Source organism: Chanodichthys erythropterus, chromosome 13 (genome assembly GCF_024489055.1).
Source record: "Chanodichthys erythropterus isolate Z2021 chromosome 13, ASM2448905v1, whole genome shotgun sequence".
Classification (NCBI taxonomy): domain Eukaryota; kingdom Metazoa; phylum Chordata; class Actinopteri; order Cypriniformes; family Xenocyprididae; genus Chanodichthys; species Chanodichthys erythropterus.
Genome location: NC_090233.1, coordinates 42,233,702 through 42,257,511, shown reverse-complemented (window position 1 = coordinate 42,257,511; position 23,810 = coordinate 42,233,702). Strand labels below are relative to the sequence as shown.

Below are 23,810 nucleotides of genomic sequence, written 5' to 3'. Positions count from 1 at the left end.
GTAAGTCCATTTCATTTTTTAGTTATTTAATATATTTATTTTATCATATTGTTTTAATGTAGCCTATTTTTTTTTTTTTTTCTTACAGTAACTTGGGTAACAGCGTTGAATCACCAATCGACCTCTGCTTTTGCCTTTTAAAGCCGGATTTCTTGGCCATATATTTTATGGGGTCTTTTAGTTCCTTTCGTATCCCCTTTCTGAATGATGTGAAGGCTTTCGCGATTGCGATAATTGATATTCGGCTGTTTGTTTATGAAGGGCGTGTAGTTTCTCTCGCGCCGGTAGTTGTGCTGTAGTGTTGTGAGCTGAATGGTGAATGAGGCGGTACAGTCAGTCCACGCGCGCTGATGCCCTTTTGTGGGAAAGTCCTGCTAGAGCACACAGACACACTCACATCAGCACTGAGGGACGCAAAGAAAGAAACCGCATGTAAATGACCCATTATACTGACGGGGAGAATGTGATTTGTGGGTGTTAAGAAAGTCGTCTTTTAATGCAGTAGAGAGCGTCTCTTTACTGTATCCACTCGCTATTGTTGTGAAGGCTTATAGACGAGCGGACGCTTGGAGGTCGTGTAGTACAGCAGCTGGAGAGATATTTTTACTCATCCGTCTTTCTTTTTCGTTACCTTCATTTATATTTCCTGTTATTCGCATCTCATGAACTGTTGTTTCCGAACACATCTGGTCTGTAATGTGAAAACTATTTTCTTGGATAGGACACGCTGTTGGATTTGGATGCGTTTGGAAGTGTGTGATTCAGATACTCGTCAACTTCTTCCTCTCTTCCGATAATGTTTCTACACTCTCAAGATAGATTGATGGTTTGAAGAGCAGTGGGAGACTGAACCTTAAAGCAGGAGCTGGTATTCCTCTTGAATGATGCCCATAAACAGACTCGCAGACATGGAGGAGAAACTTCGTATTTTAGAGGATCTCAATATGATATACATCCGTCAGATTGCCCTGAGTTTAAAGGTAAAGGTATTCTCATAACCTAACTTGATCTTTATGCCTCCTTTGAATTACATTAAAATGCTTATGGACATCTGAATTAGGTCTGAATGTTGTTATTAGTCTATTAAATCAATCAGATGATATTGAGATGCAATAAACAAATCATACAATCTATTAGCACATTTAAAAGATGGGATTTCCAAATAAAGAGAATAAGAATAAATGTCATTGCTGTGCTATAAAATTAAAAATCTTAGTCTGTAGGTGAGGATCTAATTAAATACTTTCTGTAATAAGGTGTGAGAGATCACTTATGTGGTCTTGCTCTGGTAGTTTTCCAGTGTTAAACGTTTTGAGAGTTCTGTAGCCTATACATGTCGTAGTACAGCCGTACTTACAATGATGTTGATGTGCAATGTCTTTGATTGTCTATGTCAGTTTGGTGTGTTTAGTCAGTAATGCTTAAAACAGAAGCAGCAGCAGTATTTCTCCAATGGTCCTGCTGCAGCTGCAATCGCACAAGACAGAGTCTCATGGGATGAAAGTGTGTGTTGTTGAACGTTTGTGCCTGGTTTTGTGAATTTTTTTGGTCTTCCGTGCTTGAACATATAAGCTTACCATGAAAAACATACAAATGAATGTAAGCACTTTTGCAAGTGCCTCCACAGAGACTTCATTTGACTTTGGAAACATTTGGACACTTGATATCGGTTTGAACATACTGTTACCTTATTTTAAAGTCAAGTCCCCTTTCTTCCTTGAAGACTTCAGTGTTATGTGGCAATACCTCTTATACTGATTTACAAAGTAAGCAGTGGTAATGGTGAAAATTTTTAATTTACTACTTAGAAAGCAGGAGGCACACGGTAAACTATATGATAAATATCAAAGTACATATCAAATACCATACTCTGGTTTGCTGTCTTTTTGCCCTGCAGCTGTTGTCTGTTAGGAACGCCTAGTATTTCAGTGAATGACATGATGAACACTGCCTCAGCCCCCGTCACTGCTCTGAGCTCTATGGGGTTTTTTGTGTGGGTGACCAAACTGGGCTTCAGCCTCCTCTCATAGCTCATGCTGAGATCACACCTCACTCCTCCAGGGTGCCTGCGTGCAGACAGATTGCGTACTCACTATTCCTGCAATGTGACCCTAAATTTGAATCCTGAGATAGTGAAAGGACATGGAGGCGCCTCCTTTGAGCTGAAAGACATCATCATAGATTCCTGGTGCATTTAAATATTTCATGGTCAATGTTGGCAGTCTTGAGTTCTCAGAAGTCAATTAGCTTCAAGTTTGTGTCAGTTTGAAAGGGCCTCTGTGTATAAATTTAATCACCCATGTGATCTTCATGTAAAAAATGGACTCTTTGTATGATCTAGCAAAATGCTGCCCACTGTAGACATGTTGGATTCCTTCTAAATTAGGGTTGGACATGAGAACTTGATGTGACGGTAATGATTGATCACGAAAACACAAATATACAAATAAATGTTTTTTTTTTTTTTTTTTTAGAAATTATTTTTATGCAGCAAGGATACATTATTGATTTCAAATAAATGCTATTCTTTTGAACTATCAGAAAATCCCCCCCAAAAAAATGTCAGTTTCCAGAGTACAACTGGTTTTAACATTGATTATAATAAAAATATATTTTTGTTGTATTTTGGTCTTTCACCTATAATCTTCAAAACCTCTAAACAGTGTTTTTTGGATGGCAGAGAGAGGTTGTGGACCCCATTGTTGTTGTAAAGATTAATTTAAAGAGGAAAGTCTTTCTGGGCTGTCTGACAACATAAAATGGTAAATGATTTTGCTTAGCCAGAGTTTGCACAAGGGGGTGATATATTCTCCAGTGCAGCGGAGGCAGGAACCTGTGGTTTTCTGAATGATTGGGGACCACTGTTAGCGCTAGCAGTTGCAGTCAGGCTTCAAGTTTTAACAAGTCCATTTCAGAATCGAGGCAGCCACATTCTTGGCACTATGTGAACATTCCTCTCGTGTCCTTCCTTTACGATGTCTCTGTCTCTTGAAAACCAGGAGTACACTTTCCCGGTGTCGTCACAACCTTTTGTTGCTGCAAAGCTGTGATTCATAGCCTTCTTGTTGTGATGGGTGATGGGAACAGGAAATAGCTGAGCTTAATGAGAGTGATTGGCTGGTATGATGTCATCTCTGCTTGACCGCACATACAATAGCATGCTGTAGATATGGAAATGCTTTTGTGTCACTCAGGTAGTGCTTAATATTGTGAGTTGCTTTTGCTCACCAGTCCCTGCCTGAGGGGTGATGGGTCGCTTTCTCTATATTTAGCTTGCTGATGGTACACCTACCAGTATTTTTTCAATGTTAATACTTTCTCCATAATATGTAGAGACATTTGTAGGTTGATTTCCCTGAAAAGTGTAACATTCTGCCTCTGTCGCAAAAACATTGCTCTGTTTGTTTGAGCATCCAGACTAGCCCGACAACAGCATAAAGGCCTTCTGATGCGAAGCATCACGTTAGTGTAAGAAAAATAAACATATTTAACAAGTTATAAAGGAAGAAAGCGTAACTGACGTTGTGTCAGTTAAGCTATTTTTGTAAGTTAAATACGAAAGGCGTAGGACATAGCATAAGCATTTTGAACTGCAAGAGGCGTTACACTTTCTTTGTAAGTTGGATACAGAATGGTTGAAAGAAGAAAGTCATATACACATGGCTTGAGGGTGAGTAAAGCTTGGGGTAATTTTCAATTTAAAGTGGACTAATCCTTTAAGCAGCTCAGCTTCAACATTGATAATAATAAGAAATGTTTCTCAAGCACCAAATCAGCCTATCAGATTTCTGAGGGATCATGTGACATTGAAGACTGGAATAAGGATGCTGAAAATTCAGCTCTGCCATCACAGGAATAAATTACATTTCAAAAATACTATATATATTATATTTCACAATAACTGTTACTTCAAACAGTTTCTACATATAACTGTTACTTCAAAATCAAAACAAAAAATTACAGACCCCAACATTTTGAACGGTAGTGTTTGATTATAAGATAAAATTGAGTTGATTGATTATAAACAGGAGGTCATGCTTCATCCGTTATTTGCCATTTAACAAAGCAATTCACTGTGCATTAATTCTAGGGGACAGTCTCACGAATGTGCTCAAGGTCATAATGATAATCAAGCAACAATGTGATCTTTGTATCTCTTCAGTTCCCTGACGCCTTTTCTGTGGAATGAGTCGATAACATGAACTGAACAAGTTGCAAGGATTTAGTGATTTCTCTTTCCATTCACACAGCTTGTTTACATGGATCTGCAGCAGATACAGAGCTCTCTCTATACTCTCTAAGCAGTGTGTTTACCAGGGATCCTCCCCTCAGGTGGATCAGTGTGGCCTTTGTGTGTCCAGCCCAGCAGGAATGATGCCTGCTGCTCGCATTCATTTCTTATGGTATGTTGTGCAACTAAAATGACCCTAGAAGAACCTTATTGTGCTTGCACAAGAAAAAAGGACCTCATAACTCTGGCCTCCACCCATGCTGTCCTGTGGGTCTTTGAACTCCAGCCAGAGCATGATGAAATGCTTGGGAAAGGGCAGACCTCTCACCTCACCTACAACCCCCAGTGTGACCTGATTCCACCTTAGATAATCGCCACACTTCAGCAGGTACAGGCGTCATGTTTGGCCCGATAGTAGACGACTCTTGATATTTGTTTTTACCTCCCAACAAGTTCTTAACTGCATAATGTGGGATATGAAATCTCACTGCACCACCCATTTCTTTGTTTGAACATCCACAAGAAATGTCAAATATAACTTTGGAATGCTTAGTTTAAGCTTACTTTTAGAATTTTGTTGAAATGAATGAACTCCAGTGGTGAGCCTGAGCCAAACGTGACTCTCTTCAGGGTTCATAAGGTTAGAGGTCATCAATGTGCGCATGCCAGAGCCATTTACTCTGTCGTTTACCCATTCATCCATAGTAAAATAAGGTCTTCTTTTCTTTCTATTAGTTCAGCTGGAGAGATGTTTAACTAGCTTTGTTATGGATTGTGAGGTTTAAATATACTTAGAACGAAGTTCTTTTTTGTTCTTCGCTTAGGGGTAGATGTTCGAAAAAGCTGAGCATACAGGTTTACTGTTATAGAGAGCATCATGACACTACCAAGACTGCTGGGAGCAAAATTAAGATGAATATGTGCTGTGCACTTTCCTCTCAATAACAAAATTAACTTAATTATAGAAAGCGATCAAAGTGCTCCCTTTACAATCGCTGGAGCTGTCAATCAAACAGCATGATTTTATCAGTGACAGTGAGTTCTGGACTCTCGCCGAAACTCCCGTTATATTCAACAAATCTCTTATTTACATTGTGTTTGCACTGTTAGTTATGTTGAAAACATTTGTTAGTGTGCAGAAGTCGAGTTGCACTGATGAGATCACTGCATTCATGAGCTCAACATGTCTGTGATCGGCTACAGTGTTCATCACTGCAACCTTTCATGCCACAATCTAAATCTAATGCTATAATCGGCACTTTTCACGATTAGTTAAACTTGAGAGCTCTTATAGTAAAATTGTGCTAAAAGTTTTCGAGATAGAGGGTAATATTTAGCTATTTCATATGCAAAGATGTTAGCCAATCACAGCAGACACGCCCCTTAAAACAGAGCATTAAAATCAGGGGGTTAAAATTAGGGTATGCCTTTTATTTCTAAATTGAAAATTTTTGATGTAAAAATCATACTAACATAAGTTCACCCCAGGAAACATTATAAAACAATAAAACAATGCAGTTCATGAGCCATTTAAAGAAAGCAGTCAACTTCAGTACTATAAAGCATTTCTCCAGTGTCTTTGTTTTTATTCACATCTAACCTTGACGGACTGAACAGAAGAAATGAACAGAGAAGATTTCCATGTCAGAAGGTGGCGTTGCAGAGCCACACCTACATTTTATGTAATCACCACAAACCAATGGACCAAGCTGTTTCGAACACGAAACGAATTGCCTAATGACGTAACACTAGTTCGTTCTTCGATTTAGCTTTAAGTATGTTGGGGCCACACATTTCAGTGTTATTCACCAACAGTCTTTATTGATTTAAGAAGGAAATGGAGCAAGAGTACATATTTGACCACTACTGTATGTTTTGTTTCTTTTCAAGTAACCCAATTCTCAACATACAAACTGGGTTTCAAGGAGCCTTAGTGTTTCTGCTTTTTCGTGACTAGGCCCTGTATCTGCAGGGTTCTGGCACTCCCCATGCCCTCCAGGCTGGGTGGGGTATTCGTAGGAAGGCATAGGCTGGTAGTGAAAGAGGGCATTGTAGTTGGGCACCCACGCCTCAGCGCAGCCTCTATCGTTCCTGGCCTGGGTCTTGGTGTAGTCAGGAACAGGGCTGAATGGACACTCTGTGTGCAGGAACCAGCCAAATGCCTCGACTCAAGCCAGCTTCCTTTGGAAAACACCTCCTAGCATTCAGTGTGTTAGAGGAGACCGCCGTCTCTAACCCAGTCCGCTTACTTTATTACCTATTCAGTCTTTCCTTCCCTTCGCAGGCATTCTATATGTTATGCTTCTAGAAAATGAGCCTCATTTCTCTAAGATAAGACCTGCTGTTGAATCTGTCGAGTCTGCACTGTCGGAGTTCAGTTAATGGGCATATATGTTTCATGCAGAATGGAAGATTTTCTGTCTATCCAGTTTCACTGACAAAGCCTTTCCATATCAATATATATAGCACAACACGTACAGGTCTATACATGTTGCCTTGCACAGGCCTGTTCACACAACAACCAATGTTGCGTAAAAAAAAAAAAATGGTGTGATAAACATTTTAATTTCCAAACCAACATGAACATTTTCTTGCTGTCAATGCGACTGGTCAACCAATAACATTTGTGCTTTTTGTCACATGCCCAGCAACAGAGCCACTTCTGTTACATAAAACTACAACGTTGTGGTGCTCACGAACAGACTATTTTGCTTGGCGCCATCGAATAGCAGAGGAAGAATCTGGAGCCAGTGCTCTTGTATTTGGTTTTGTTTGATAAACACCACAGCGAATACAAAAATCTGAACAGCTTTTAGAAAACGTGTAAATACTGTTTGACTTCCTTTCTTCTCTGTAACAAATGGGTGTCAGAAACATAAATCTGTGCTGTTTTGTGTAAATAGGATTTTGTGTAACTAGGATATTTCTGGTTTTCTGTAAGCGCCACCTACTGACAGTGAGTGAATATGTATTTTCATTCAGCCTGTCTGCCTTTTTTTCCATGTTGGTCTGAACGGACATAACACATGCAAAAACTGATTTTTTTTTTTTTTTTTTGTGTGTGTGTGTGTGTGTGTCGACATTTGTGTCCTTGAGGAGAAATCTGATAGGTATATAAAAATATTATTATTTGATTGTTATTAATACAATTTTTAAAATAAATTTTATAAATGATTGTAATATAGGCCTAATGTTATTTTTTATAATTTATTATGATAATATTATACTACGTATATCTCATATATTTCACCAATATTCTAGATTTATTTGCTTTTAGTTTTGTGTATGCTAGAAGAACTAGTTAACTTAGCCTAAACTGAATCTGGTTGCTGTTTCTGGACTCATATGACTTGCTTCATGCCGGTATCAGGAGGAGCTGAATTTGGAGGGGAAAGCAGTATTTTTAATTCATAGAGCAGCTTGACTGCTCTGGCAGTGCCTAGTCAGTTGCTCTCTGTGTTGAAAGAAACCCAAAATAAACAAAACCTCTTCATACTAAGGACAAGCCACTCACTGTAATTTACCCCCAATCCCCACTTTTTTCCCTAAGTCTATCAGCTGGATGAGTTCTTGCTTGGTCTAATGTAGGTGTTTATGCGGTGACCTATCCCTCTCACCACTTGCAGATGAAGCAAATGGAGTCCGCTTGGCCGTGTAATTGAATCAAGCCTCATGTTGGTAGTTTTGGACAGAGGAGTGAATGGAACAACAGGAGGGTCATTTTAGCATCAGTATAACAAACCGGCACACCTCCACCCTCTAGAGAATAGCTCACAATTTACGGCTGTTGCTTCTCAAAAGCTTCAATCAACACAGATGAGATAATGTACTTTACGCTGTTTGTTCATGCTTAGCGCAGTTTGATGGGAACCATCTGGCCAGGCTTCAGGGATAGAGCTGATGAAGTGTGGGGCGCTTAGCTTATCAGATACAGCTGAAAAGGAGCCCTTGTCCTCCTGGTACTCTTTGCTCTGGGGCTCTGAAGATGATGTGCGGCCTGTCTGGATGTTCATGTTCAATTTGTTGGTCATTTTCAGCTCAGCACCACTTTTTCAGTGGTGTAAGAGCATTTTCATGTTGGAAATAAAATTGATTTAGTAAACTTTTACTAGCACTTTATTTTGGGGGTGCTTTTTTAGGTTTATTTTTAGCCTTTCCAAAAAGAAAAGTGACAAAGAGAGTCAGGAGGAATGGGATCGGGACTAGTGATCAACCTTATAGGTTTTTGATGTCCAGTGCTGATATCTTCCAGAGCTGTGCGGCCGATTAAAAAGTTGATAATGTATCACGTCACACAATTTAATTTAAAATAAACACAATCACAACAATTGCTGCTATTAAATGTGTATTTACATAATATTAATTTTAAATAATTAGAAATTAAAAATAAGAAAATGAATGAATTTGAAAAAAAGCTACACACAGTACATATGAGAATATGACATAATTATGACCAAAGTCCCTTTCAAGGAAAGTCTGTGCACTTGGTGGCCATATTTGCAATGCCTCTGGGCAAATATTTCGGGCATCCAAGACCAAGTCCTATCTATTTCAAAGGAGGAAATCCTGAAATCTCTAAAACTGCTTGCTAAACTCACAAAAACTCACAATTAAATAACAACTAAATCTGACATGAACCGTCCCATAAATGTTGTTTCTTATGAAGTAGCGTTATAAAAAATGGCATTAAAAAAAAGCTTATTTTCCAGTCTAGACCAGCCAATGCGCATGTGCAGTCCTCTCTAAATGGCACTTCTAACAGCAACTGCAGTGACACAATGACTTTACCAATTGTTGATTGGCTATTTTAATGAGAAGGCAGAACATATTCTGTCATATTGTGTGTTGCAGTTTCTCCCATTCATAATAGGAGTCTTATTTTGTGTATCTATAGTCTTTGCTATGACATAGTGGCAAACTGGCATCATGGTTTGAAGGTACTCACCCGTATATACAGCCGAAATCTCGTCCGCATCCAATTCGCACGTGTGAATGACAGTCAACAAAGACAGAGTATGAGCATTCCTGTACATCTGCATGCAAGCGCTGGGTTCTCAAAATAAAAGTCCTGCTTATGACACTTATTGGCTAAACAGAAAAAACTTATCAGCCAATGCTGATCATTTAAAAATGGCAAATATCGGCCTACACTAGTCAGGATATGACCCAGTCTGGATCGAAACTACAGCTCTTATATGACCTTCTGTGAAATTTTTGTTACTGTACTCTAAAAAGCAGTATGATTGAGTTAGTTAATTGTTAATAAGTTGTCAAATCGTAGACTTTATACTTGTAGTGTGAACTTTCATAAACTTTACAAATAATAAAAAAGGCACACAAAACCGTGCTTGACCTTTTCAGCAAATCATTATGTTCTCTCAGAGAAATACAGAATTGCGTTATATGGTGCTGTTGCCCAGGTATGTGCCGACATTTATATTACTCATTTATTTTTATTAAAACATGATTTATGTCCATATTGCAAAACTTTGACCTGTTCTCCAATTTCGCAAACCATTCATTTCAGATCTGTCCTCCTTTAACCTCCCCGCAGTGAAGTGGCACCTCTTCGTGATCTAGCGCTAAGGCATCTGTCAGTACCTATGAAATAGATGAGCTACAATTCTCTGCTTGCACCATCACCAAACCTTTCCTTTAGATTTATTGCCCCACCGGTAGAAATAGATTTTCCTTGTGCGAACAGTTCAGCAGCGTCAGCCTCCAGCTCCATCGATCCAGCTCCTGCTATCCATGTAGCTGCAGTTGTTGACGTCCACGTGGGCCGATGAAGGTGTTGAGAAGCACAGACAGTCTGTTTCTGTTTCTGTCTGTTGATGTCATTGGTACAAACCCCTGATGTCATCCAACTTTGTAGTTCACAGTTAAACTGGAGGTCAGGCAAGAGGGCTTCCTTTGTAAAATGACTTTTGCTGCAGGGCTGAAGCAGATGAAGTATGGAGCTGCTTTGTTTGGTTTCTTTTGTAAAGCCTTGTTGTTGAGGGTGACATAGTTTTGGTTTAGTTGTGCACTATGGAAAGGGACTTCAATAAAATAACCATTATCTCCATTAGATTTTAATTGGAAGTTTTATGAGTGCATTTAAAGTAGGATCTTTACTATACTATATACACTTGAGTCCAGTTATGGGTCTTTGTTCACCACCAGTCAGCTCTAAAAGATTACAATATTTTCAGCTACTATAAATACCAGTAGATCTGCTAGCTGTTAAATCACTTTCATATTAAATCTGCTTTAAATGAGCTGAGTACTGCTCATTTAATTAGTTCACCCAAAAATGAAAAAATATGCCGTAATGTCGTTTCAAACCAATGTTTTGTTGTTGTTGTTGTTGTTCTGTGGAACACAAAAGAAGATGTTTTATAGAATGCAGAGAAAATTTGTTTCTCACTTACTTCCATTGTAATTTTTGTCCATATCTCTTTTTATGTTTCACAGAAGAAAGAAATTTACAGGTTTGGAATGATGTTAGGGTTAGTAAATGTTTACAGAATTTTCATTTCTGGGTGGACTATCCCTTTAAGACTCTGCAGAGGTGTGGACAACCCTTGTTTACTTAACAGGATGCTCTGGATAGGTTTTTAACCTTTTTATCCTCAACTTTAACCTTTTCTTGGAAACTGATCTGTGGTCAGCTGCTCAGTACCTAATGTGCGTCTGTCAATAAACAGATCAAATGGGCTGTGCCTTCATGAAGACTAGACCCATGTGTATGTCTTGACGTGATGATAAATCCTTTAAGTTAATCCAGTTTACTGTGCTGCTGTGTAGATTCTGCAGGAGCTGTGCACTGTCTCCCATTGGCTAAGGAATGGGGATGAGATGGCACTTACTCTATAGATTAACCCTTTGTTTGACAAACCAATTCTCTATCTGTTTATCTGTCTGTCTCTTCAAGTATCATCATGGTGAAGAGTGGAACATGAGCTTGTTTGAGAACAGGTATATGATAAATGTTCTATATTGCTGTACTCTTTCAGCAATTGCTATGCTATGCTGATGTTATCAAAACATTGTTACCAATTAGCATTTGCTGACTTAACAAATTATAGCTAGCTAAATTTCTACTACTAAAAGTTGAGATTACATGATAATTTTAAGTTAAATTAATGAATTCATTTACTCAAAAATTTCAAGTTAAGAGCAATTAAAATGTATGAGTACAAAATTGAATTCTGCCAGTTTTGCTTACTTAAACTTTGAATTTCTTAACTTAAAGGGATAGTTCACCCAAAAATGAAAATTTGATGTTTATCTGCTTACCCCCAAGGCATCCAAGATGTAGGTGACTTTGTTTCTTCAGTAGAACACAAATGATGATTTTTAACTCCAACCGTTGCCGTCTGTCAGCCGTATAATGTGGGTCAATGGGAACTAAATAAAACTTGCTTAGACAAATCCTGCGGCTCGTGATGACACATTGATGTCCTAAGACACGAAACGATCGGTTTGTGTGAGAAACTGAACAGTATTTATATAATTTTTTACCTCTAATACACCACTATGTCCATCTGCGTTCAGCATCCGGTTATTGAGGTCTGATCGCGCTCTGACAACGGCAGTGATGTCTCGTGCCTATAGTTCAATGAGTGCTAGACATTACTTCCGTTGTAATGTCCAGCCACAGTGATCTTTGCGTTCTTCTTTACCTCTCTCACCAAGGCTCTTCTCCCCGATAGCTCAGCTTGGCCAGACGGCCAGCTCTAGGAAGGGTTCTGGTCGCCCCAAACGTCTTCCATTTAAGGATTATGGAGGCCACTGTGCTCTTAGGAACCTTAAGTGCAGCAGAAATTTTTTTGTAACCATGGCCAGATCTGTACCTTGCCACAATTCTGTCTCTGAGCTCTTCAGGCAGTTCCTTTGACCTCATGATTCTCATTTGCTCTGACATGCACTGTGAGCTGTAAGGTCTTATATTGACAGGTGTGCGGCTTTCCTAATCAAGTCCAATCAGTATAATCAAACACAGATGGACTCAAATGAAGGTGTAGAACCATCTCAAGGATGATCAGAAGAAATGGACAGCACCTGAGTTAAATATATGAGTGTCACCGCAAAGGGTCTGAATACTTAGGACCATGTGATATTTCAGTTTTTCTTTTTTAATAAATCTGCAAAAATGTCTACAATTTTGTGTTTTTCTGTCAATATGGGGTGCTGTGTGTACATTAATGAGGAAAAAAATGAACTTAAATGATTTTAGCAAATGGCTGCAATATAACAAAGAGTGAAAAATTTAAGGGGGTCTGAATACTTTCCGTACCCACTGTATTTTTGAATTTCATTTTATTTGAATTCTACTTCCATTCATTTAAATTTGAGTTATAACTCTGCATTCGTTTTGCTACCTCAGTTCAAATGTAGGAACTGAATTGAAATTTAAAAGCCATTCTTAATTCAGTTCTGAACTGTGCACAACACTGCAGGATACAATAGTAAAAGTTCTTGCATGGCATTTTTTTTTTTTTTTTTTTTTTTTTTGCTGCACTATGAATTAAGGGTTTAAGCATGTTGCTGTTGTTTTTTCAGGATGCTGCCAGTAGACTTTCAGATTTTAATCAATATTGGGCTTTCAATCATCTATAGTAGGGTTGTTGCTATAGGTTTGTTGCAATAATGCCAAAATCAATACTTCCAAAAGCCTTTTAGTAAATCCACTGATTGAACAGCACTATTATCAGCTTGTGTTTTTAGCTCTAAATTATCTGCTGCTCAAATGTGTTTTTCAGGGATGTCAGTGATTCAAAACTGCTCATTGTAAAGTGCTTACTATTGTAAATGAGAGTAAGGGTAAAATTTAACAAATGTCAGCAAAGGGAACTGAACTTACATAAAAGGACATAAAATGCAATGGGATGTACACATATATACATAAAATAGGGATTTGTATGCTTGGATATGTCACGGTTTACAAGAATATATTGCCATCGGGGATTTGTTTCCTTTCCTTCTGTTATGAAATAGGGAAGATTTTAAATATCTCATGTTGTGCTGCTCTTGTTGTGGTATGTGGTCTACTTCCAAACCACACTGCTCATTTCCTGCCTCAACGCACAGTCCCTCCTGAGGCGGAATTGCTAGCTATATACTTTTCTGAGAATTTATTGGTATTACAACAAAACTGGAATGTGGCATGCAGTACAATGCATCTGTGACATCAGGACCAGCAAGAACTTAACAAGATGGATGAAGAGGCGCTGTTTTAGATACGCTGTATATGGTGAGGAAGGAAACAAACTTCAGAGACACGGTCAACACGCCTCAGATAGGAAACAAGATTTAGTTTGCTTGGGAAAAAAACATTCCTTCCAATGAGAAAGTAAATACGGTAGAAATCGGAAATCACAAGCCAATAAGGGAGATTTTAGGAAGGTTATAAAGGCTAAACACCAAACTTGATGTACTCTCTCAGACTTGATTCAAAGGCAAGTGAGATCATTTCAAATCTGTTTATTTTGTTCTGCTTTAAGTGACTTGAACCATCAGATTGAATCATTTAATCGGAATTTTGCATTAAATCTCATCATTGTTGCTTTTCAAATCTGTTGTTGTGTTTTCTATATTCCAGCAGGCTACTCATTGACCCTTTGCCCTTGTGCAGTGACGCCTGGCTTTTCAGTCTGGATGTTTACTTTATGCTCACAAATACATAATGCACTCACATTCCACAACACTTGGCTTCCTGTCTTAGTTTGTCTCCCTCTTTCCCACCCCCTCTCCTTCTCTTTTTGTCTGTCTTGTGTTAGCACAAGGCTAATTTTACTCCATGATGGGTAGTCTGTGGCCCTGACACGTTCTCTTGCTCCTTGTGACCAATAATACTGTCCGTCGCAGTTAGTGCAGCTGTTGTTGAATGGATCTTATTACTGCACTGATGATTCTTATGAAACCATTCCTTAACTGCTGGATATGTGTTTACACATGGGTGTTGAGATATATGCAACAGCCTGTGGGCACATACAGTACAGCACATCCTGAGGATGTGTGTGAAATGGTGTCAGGTCAAAAATCCTTTTCCCTCTATAAAGCTTTCTTTCATCTCTGCTTGTTTCTCACCATGTTCATCGATTTTTGGAGGACAATTCCCTACTGTACCTCACTTCCTTTTCTTTCTCTGTTTCCCTCTCTCGCTACTTGCTCTTCCACTAACTCAATCCATTCAGCCTATCGCCTCATATCCTCCTCCATTTATTCAGAATGGCACTTTTTTTTCCTTTTGCCTTAGCTTTATTTATTTTAAATGACCACAAAATGAACCAAAAATGTTATTTAACACAATGTATTTATTATATAATGCAATGTCACTCTGCTATTACTGTGTGCTTTTGATTGTGTTATTCAATTACACAGACAGTGAATCCTACAAAATGGAGCCACCAGCAGCACACAGGGCTTCTTGGCATTCATCTTCATTTTGCTGGCTCACTCCTCACCTATTTTCCACCTGAGTGAATATGACCTACTGTGCCCCCTATAACTGCCATCTGAAGTGGCTTAATGAATCTGAGAGCCTTTCTGTCATAGCCCTGGCTTCAGTCCACTCTGAGCAGGCAGTAGGACTGCATGTGGTTCAGCTAAATCAGACTGGGTGCAACAAAACAGGATTGATGAACATGCTTTTGACTTGGGTTACCAGGTTACACAAGCATGGAGCAGTGATCATTATTATTATCATTATTACATTGTTGTTTGCTTTTGAGAAAGCCACCAGATAATGAAGACTATCAGCATCTAATGAGCTGCAAATGGCATCAAGTGCAGCTAAATTTGTATTGATAGACAGAAAATAATTGCTTTTCTGTTTGTCTGTTTGCCAAACAAATTCATCCCCGTGTTTTTGTAGCCATTTGTAAAAGTCTTAAAGTCAGCATGAAACGGAAGTTGCATTAGTCTTTTCTTCCCCGTTGTAACATATATTCGAGTGAAACGGCTTCTCGAACAAGAAGACTGTAAGGCGAGACTTGATTTTGTCCATCGGGAATTGATTGGATCATTGTGGTTGGCTATTGTTGTGATCTCATGTGAGAGACAGGTTGATCCCGCCCTCGCGCCAGTAATCATGACATCAGAGAAGGATTATGAGGGTTATTCATTTAAAATAAAATAATGATGTACATGGATAAATCGTTTATTAAAAAAAATTCAATATTCCATAAAATTGTCCATTTTGATTTCATGGTGACTTTAATGCAATTTACCATGAAGTTCTGCATATAAGTAATTAGCCTGTTCAATGATTGTTAACCCTTAGTACTGTAATGATGGTGGGGTGTTATCAAATGGTAATCAAAGATTACTATTAGCCATATTGATGTAATATAGTTATATTTATTTGGAATATATTAAAATTGTTAAAAAAAAAACTGTAATGTTTTTAATTATGATGGGTCTTCAAACTGGGTTTTGGGGGCTAGCAAAATAGTGCTAGGGGTCTGTGTAACATGTCAGAGAATAAAAAATACTGGATTCAGATTTTTAAATGTCAGAAACCATGAGATTACTTGATTTGCTAATCCACTAACAGCTAATCATTTTTGTGTATCCACAGTAAGATATAATTTCTTATTGTCACCTTTAGCTTCCTCACTTTGGAGTTTTTCTTCCCAGCTTTATACATTTAACAATACTCTAATTCAATAGCAATAGGAAGTTTATAATAAGGGTGGCATCAAAAAGTTTGAAAACACCTGAGCGAACATAAACAGAAGCTCAACCGAACATAAATGACACATGTAAACAAACCCCTTGCAGAAGCTGCATAACACATGAGAATGAACCTCATTGGTTATGCAGCACATTTGTTCTCGCGTCATTCAGGTTTGTGTTTGCTGATCAGTGTTTATATGTGAATAAACGCCTAAATTAAATCTATTCATCTTAAACGATTGAGTCTCTTCAGAAAATTTGGATTAAACTGCTCATTTCATATGGATTAGTTTTCCAATCTCTTCATGAACTTTTTGAAGCAACAAAGCGTAGCAATTGCGTAGGCTGTCTATGGAGGGACAGAAAGCTCTTGAATCTCATCCAAAAAATCTTCATTTGTGTTCCGAAGGTGAACGAAATGGGTTTGGAACGACATGAGGGTGAGTAATAAATGACAGAATTTTCATTTTTGGGTGAACTTTAAACATGAATCTCTGGCAACTTTGTCTCTTTGGACTCTCCCTGCTTTATAAAGATTTAATTGATTTAACCCACGTGCTGATCTGAACCATATTCTCCACCTGCTCCACTGAGGCGAGCACTCAATGCTATTGTTGGAGGGCTGATGTAATTCAACGTGGATTTGAAGCGGACGAGGACGGAAGATGGAGAAAGACAGAGAGATTATACTGTGGTCCAGCAGAGCCTAGACTGACAGCTTTGTTTAGATCGCGCGACTTCTTTATAAAATTCTACGAAGGCACGCGAGATGTATTTGTATCTTTGTTTGCATGCTATCTAGGAAAACCTGATGTTTTTTCGATAAACCTACACCGGACAGCGACTGTAAACCTACAGAAGTCAGCAGCACTGACGCCCCCTCTCCAGCCCCACTGGTTGGCTGTCACACACCGCAGCTCGTGCTGACCCCCTCTGGACTAGAAAGAGAGAGACAGGGACAGGGAGAGAGAGAGAGCACACGCGCGGCTTGTGATGACAGCTGAGAGATGAGCTCGACCAGATGACCGTGTCAAACACCGACGGTCCCTGGCAAGCATTCTTTCTACCGTTGTGATAGAGCCACGTACTGTTTATTGCGGAGAAAAGGACATTTGATCACTTCAGAGTTGCAGTGAATGGGCTGGATTGCGTAAGACCGCGCGGTGATTTCGGAGTTCGAGCTTCTTCGAACGACTCTTCAAACATGAATAATACGAAGAATCAGCGAGTAAGTGATGACTTTTCGCGCTGTGCACTTACAGATTTGATTTTTCGTTCTAATCACGATGGAACATTTTGCTCGTACTGTCAGTGTTTGTTTTAGAAACGCAGTTTATGGCGAAAATAATCCCCTAGTTTGATGATAATGCATCTGTGGATGTTATTATAATGCTCAGGTAGCGCTGCGCGGTTGTGTGCAGGTGCGCGTGCAGCAGCAAGGTCAATGCCCACGCGCACTCAATACCTGCATACATGAGTACATGAGATGATGCTTGGAGGAGGCCTGTCTCTTTTCAGCCTGTATTAAACTATATTTAATTTTGGTATGCTAATGTTTTTGAGAAATTTGCCCTATTCTTATTTTTAAAAAGTTGATAAACTTTTATTCCAATTATTTTTTAATTAAGATATTTATGTTGGCTATAAAGAAGGGCTGCAAGTTTGTCAACATGACAAGATGCAGCAACTTGCGTTGCCAAAACAGAATTGGTCTAATGGCAATATAAATAGTGAAATAGCATTCCTATTAAATTGTATTAATGTTTGCACAGGATGGATAGTGTTAGGAATTCATTATTCTTGAAACAATGCTTCTACTATACTGCAGTAACAGAACCCTGTAATGAAAAAAAAAAAAAAAAAAAATCAAAGTCAGGATGGGGCTTTGTGGGCCCACTGCAAAATTTCCTCTTGCTTTCTTTTCTTAGAGGGTTTGCAATGGAAACAGAGGGCAAGTGTTGTAAGGATATACTGTTGATACCCTTTAAGTCTTCTTACACCGTTCATTGCTGAGAGAGCATTAGTTGTTAAACCTCTGTGAGTCTAGAGTAGACATGCTTGCATTTATGAGGTCTGTTTACTTAAACAGCATTGCAGATTATTGATGTCCGATTTGTAAACAAATCAGTCTTTTGAACCTATTTTTTAGTCAGATAGATCTGAACAATTCTTTCACAAATCAAGATTTCTTTCTTGGAATGGGGCTGAGCTGTTCTCAAGTCAACAAGACGAGAACAATCTCTTTCAGACATTTTTGATGTGTGATCTTTTATTTGGCATTTAATAAGGATTTGAGTGATGAGATAAAAAGGAAGTTTAATAGCAAAATAGCAGAATTATATTATTGTTTAATGTAAAAGCTAATTATATTTAGGTTCTAAATTACTTTATTGAAACATGTTAGGTCATGTAATATATCACACTGGATGTCAGGGACCATGTGATGATGTAAAATAACCACTGAATCACTTTTTGGAAACGGTTATTTGAAACTCACTCAACCGATTCCCGGAAATGAGTCAGACTTCCCACTTCTCACTTCAGTTGTGGTGGGATTGCTTATTGTGTTACATCTAGTCCTGTGAAATACCCTTTTATGCATATGTCTCAAAATGACCCCATGATCTCTGCCACACTATGTAAGAAACTTCAGATGTGTTCACATTTGTAGTCCTGGTTCACTTAGCATTCACACGGTCATTTTTAAGACACAGCCTAAAGATACAAAAAAAAAAGTATTTTGCGACAGAACTTACAATGCTGTGTTCTGGGCTAAATTTGCTAGTTATGTTATACAAATGGTGGCATTTTGACCAGCTGAGAACTCATGAAGAGTTTATAAAAGGAGCAGGAATACCTCTATTGCACACAAATGAAGACCTGCTGCAAGGAGACGGCATTTCTGATGCCTGTACAGAATTGTAATGGGCAACGTAGCTCCTATGACAAGAAAAAACAGGTATGCTTCAGCATTGTGTTCTTTTTAGGGTTGCATCTGGTGACATCACATCCTTTTTATTGGTTCATTTAGATGTCTTTGGTCCATGGTCCGTTCATATTTCTGTAAAACTGCACCAAAGTTCATTTGAAAGCAGACCAAGACCTACTTTGCTTGTTTGGTGCGTACCAGGGTTCGGATAGCAGTATTCACACTTAATCAATTAAGCACACTAACAGAGCTCGTTTTAATTGAACCAAACCTGCCAAGTGTGAACATACAGCACTCACTTATCAAACCATTCAGATACTTTCTATTTTGAGTTCAATTTTTTCCTCTTTTCTTTGAGTCAGTGCGTTGTGAGGGTTCAGTGTCAGGACCATGTTAAACCACTGGCGGTCTGATGCAGAAAAGGTCAGGTTTGAAGAGAAGATTAGACGCAAAGACAGCTTGCTCTTTTCGCATTGAGGATTTCTTAGATTGTTTTGAATCCTTTTGGTCATGACTCTCGACGTGGTGTTTTCTCTCAGGAATTTAATCAATAAAGATCAATATGGGAATGTTTGTCATGATGTGCAGGATTCTAGATGCTGCTGCTGCAGTTGAATCATTACCGTCTAGTCTGACTGCATTTACAGAATCAATATCTACTGGAAAAATGCGGTTCCTTCTTCCTGATTGTCTACAGAGATGCAGCTACAACGTATGAGAATTGCAGCTTGTGAAATTACAGCTTCAGACTGTAGATTTCAGGTTACAGTTTCCCTTTGATTGTGAGATAAAATATGCTATATCTTCACACATTCAATGATTAAAATGAAGATGGTTGTGTAAGTAATGGCCATAATTCTAATCGATTAAGCATTTATTTCAAATAAGAGCCTCTTAGTCCATCATTCTGTTCAGATTTTTTCTGTATGGTTTGTGAGAGTTGCTCAGCACAGCTCGAGCCATTTACTGTCAAGCAGAACTAGTTTCGTTTTGACTGTGCCATTTATCTGCACGGACCAGAGAGTGGCAAGATATGTAGATGGACAGGAATAGAGATGAAGAGGATTTTCAAGCAGCCCTCTCACTGCGTTTTATATGGCTGCCAGTCTGAGAGGTTGAAATGCCAGTGTGTGCTCATCACACTGGAGCAATGCTGAATTCTCAGCTTCCCTCACACTCACATTGCCCATATGGAAGTGTGCATTCATGAGTGCTTGCTCGTGTGTTTGTGTGTGCGGTGGAATCAGTTTGTTGCTCTAAGAGTTTTAAAGTCTATTCACACCAAAAAGAGTGAATCAAGCCATAGAAAAAAAGCAAACTGTAAGCTCATTCACTTTCAGTGCTGCAAGATACAATCAATCTAAAATAAATGTGTATATGTCAAGGTGGCACATTCTCAGAAAGGGCAGAGATTTATTGTGTTGGAGAGTGTGTTGTGTGAGGTGTAATTATATAAGAGTTATTAAATATGGATGTGTCAACTCTGTGTTTTCATACTCAAGTATGAAAGCAGCATTAGTGGGAGAGAGGGCAGCGTGTGGGCTTCATGTGTGTTAGCGTGTGTAGGTTATTAATCTGCACTGCCGTTTGTGTGTGTCAGTGGCTCTGTGTGCTTTATCTGGAGGTGGTTGCTGTGTGCAAATTGGGGTCCACATTCAAAACACCAAAATCCCACACAAGCAGCCTATTTTATGTGTTTATATAAAGCGTGTTCCATAGGGATCTTTTGCCTTATAGCTCAATGACCCATTTTTGCAAAGAGAAAATGCAGGTTTGCCACTTGAAGTGAGCACTAGAGCGCAGACACACTTATTATGCTTACTTGTTAGAGATTTACAACAAGTGTAAACAAGTTCATTTCTAAAGAACATTAAGTTCCTAGAGATTGTGACTTCAGTGTAGGCTAAAATGTAAATTATCTTGGGTTTATTAGTGCCGTTTGCTAATATTTATGGTAGTAAAAGCAGTTGTTTAAGCGTTTCTCACCTTTTTTGATGATTGATACCATGCACAGAAATTGTTTATGGGAAGTGTTCTGTTACTTTTCTAGGTAATTGGACAATTGTCATCTCCCAGACAGTAAAAGTAGCCTAAACTGGCTTCACAAATTTACTTTCAAGAGAATTTGAGCTATATCTACAGACCGGAATATCATAGAGACTAGTGCTTAGTCTGTTTTGACCTGGGACAATAAGTAACCACTTAGCAACACACTAGTAGCCAACCAGAACACACTAGCAACCGCATAGCAACACTCTGAGAACCGCTAAGGACATCCTAGCAACTGCCTTATGCACAAAAACTAGTGTTATTGATTAATGCTTCGGTACATTTTCTTTTCAGATTAGATGGAGAAGAGAACTGCCCAGACAAGCACTTTTTATGCATTTTAAATAGCATAAAAACATTCAGGTACCAGGATGCAGTCCCAGCAATATACGCAAGGTCCCAATTGTACACAGTCTCTGAAAACCAGCCTGCATAATTGAGATTTTTGCCTTGCAAATTGCATTCAGCACAATTTTTTAGGGAGTTTTTGTGTCTCTGTCTGATTTGCATAATTCCTTTATGGAATCGGGTGCTAAAACAATGCAGACAGTGCAAGCAAATAAGCGTTATCAGCAGGTGCTCTTCACTGTATGTCAGTGGTTCTCAAACTTTTATTGGAGAAGGAGAACATAGACCATACTGAGACCAGCATTTTTGCTATATTTTTCATGCTGCTTTCTGTGTATGCCTGGATGTGTTTGACCTACTAAATCTATATGTGTGTTACTAGAACACATCTTAACAGACTGAACTGGTGCAGATGCCCTATGTCTTAAAATATCTCTTCTTCTACTTCCCTCATTTTCCCCCTCAAGTCACACATGCATAGTTTTTTTTAACTCGTTAAATTCAGTATCCCTTCAAGGGCCTTAAAGGGACAGTCATTATTCACTCACCCTCAAATTGTTCCAAACACAAAAGAAGATTTTTTGAAGAATGTTGATGACCAAACAGTTTCTGGTCCCAACTGACTTCCATACTATTTTTTTTTTCTATACTAGGGATTAGTCTATTACTATTCGGAAGTCAATGGGGACCAGCAAATGTTACCAATATTTTTCAAAAGATTTTCCTTTATGTTCAACAGAAGAAATAACTTCATGCAGGTTTAGAACAATTTGAGTAAATAATGACAGAATTTTCATTTTTGGGTGAACTATCCCTTTAATGGCATTTTCTGTTCTCATAACTCCTCTTCTTCAGTTTGTTTGTTTTGCTTCTTCCTCTCTTTTCTCTGTTTTGTCCCATTTTTATTCTTTCCGCTTTTTTTCCCTGTGTTTTTAATCTTTCCTGGTCCTGCTGTGAGTTGCTCTCAGCGTGCGTGAGAAAGATCTCAGAGAAAGTCTGTCTGCTTATGTATTTGCATGTGTAAGAAATCTGTTGTCTGCCTCCATCCAATTCTGTCATTTCCAGAATGTGTGTGAACAGAATTTCAATAAATGTATATTTGCTATTGCTAAGATTGTTAAATGTGCATTTGCTGTTCCCTCATTAGAAAAGTTTTAAACGTAAATGAATAGTTTTCTTAACAAATATTTAAAATGCGCTGCAATAGGCTCCAGCGTCCCGCGACCCTGTAAGACAAGTGGTTTGAAGATGGATGGACGGATGGATGTTTACTCGCATTATTTTACATGGGGGCTGCCATTTTGAGATCACATGACCTGAATACTACTCTGTCTTTTGGTCTTCGATAACTGTAAAGTGAAATTGGACATTTTGTATCACTGAAATATTTAATCAGGACTGAGAGAAAACTGCAGCCGCACCATTATAGGTGTCAGTACAAGCGTGAGACTGCTGCCATTTTGGCTTGCATAATAAAGTGCACCCTCAAAGGTATGTAGGATTGTAAAGGATTTTACATTTAACGTCTTTACTAATTCAAGGTGCATTAGAAATGCACTAGAATGACGTTCCTGCAAACGGCACATAAGCTGCACACGGAATTTTATTGATTACAGTTATTGGTAGTTTACTAGCAGTGACTGCTTATCCATACTTACAGGAAGATTATAAACAGATGGAGAAGACAAGGGAAAGACAACAGATGGGAGGGAGGGAGCAAGCGAGCAATACTGAAACAGGCAAAAAGCTTTATATTCCTGCACACTAGCCCTCAGAATGATAAAATGATGCTATGCTTGAATTTTAATTCAGCTCTGATCTTGTCGACTAATGGCCTCTCTCTTTCTCTCACTCCCTGATAATTGCTTATGCATACACTCCTCTTTGCAATCATCTTTCAAGTAAAGCTAAAGATTAGAGGAGGGAACAAAAACAAAATATGCAGATTTCATCTCATGGTCTATCTTTCCTGCCCAGTTCAGTTTGAGCAGGGCCTGCCATAATTATACAGGAAGTGAATGACAGGACAATGCTTTGTGTGCTAAAGAGGATTTGGTGCATGTCATTGAGGATTTAAATGAATGAGCGTTAGTGGAATGACGTGAGATGGATTTTGAATGACTCATGCTTGCGTTTGATGTTCATAACATTCATAAAAGTTTGTATGAACGAGCTGGTCTTTGGTTGGTTGTTAAATGTTTCGGTGTGTATCATTTAGAAGTTTGGGCTCAGTAAAATTATTTTCTTAGAAAAGAAATTAATACTAGTATTGTTTCTTGAGCAACAATTCAGCATATTAGAATGATCTCTGAAGGATCATGTGACACTGAAGACTGGAGTAATGATACTGTTTTACTGTAATTTTGATCAAATAAATGTAGCCTAGGTGAGCATGAAGGACCTGACACACCAAGCTTTTTGACTGACTGAGCATGTTGAATCGGTGTCCGTCAGCATCGGGGCCTTCTGTGAGAGAGAGAGCATGATTGATATTCAAAATGGTAAGCAAGCGCTGCTTTGTTTTATGGTTTGTAAATCTGCAGTCCTAAAAAATTGATTCCTGCTGATAGACATTTACAGTCTCCTGTA

General features: G+C 38.6%; 1 protein-coding gene across 4 annotated transcripts in view; it reads left to right on the top strand.

The window, feature by feature from the left end:
- rtkna (rhotekin a) overlaps positions 1-23,810 on the top strand; it is a 74,877-nt gene that overhangs the window by 21,763 nt on the left and 29,304 nt on the right. Inside the window, exon 1 of one of the 4 annotated variants that reach the window (XM_067406116.1) lies at positions 376-980. The exons of 2 other annotated variants lie outside the window; for them this stretch is intronic. In XM_067406116.1, the coding sequence (XP_067262217.1) occupies positions 882-980 (99 nt within the window). In that variant the 5' untranslated portion in view covers positions 376-881. Of the gene's footprint in view, positions 1-375; positions 981-16,634; positions 17,124-23,810 lie in introns of those variants that run through there. One more of the 4 variants, XM_067406117.1, reaches the window with a different exon arrangement.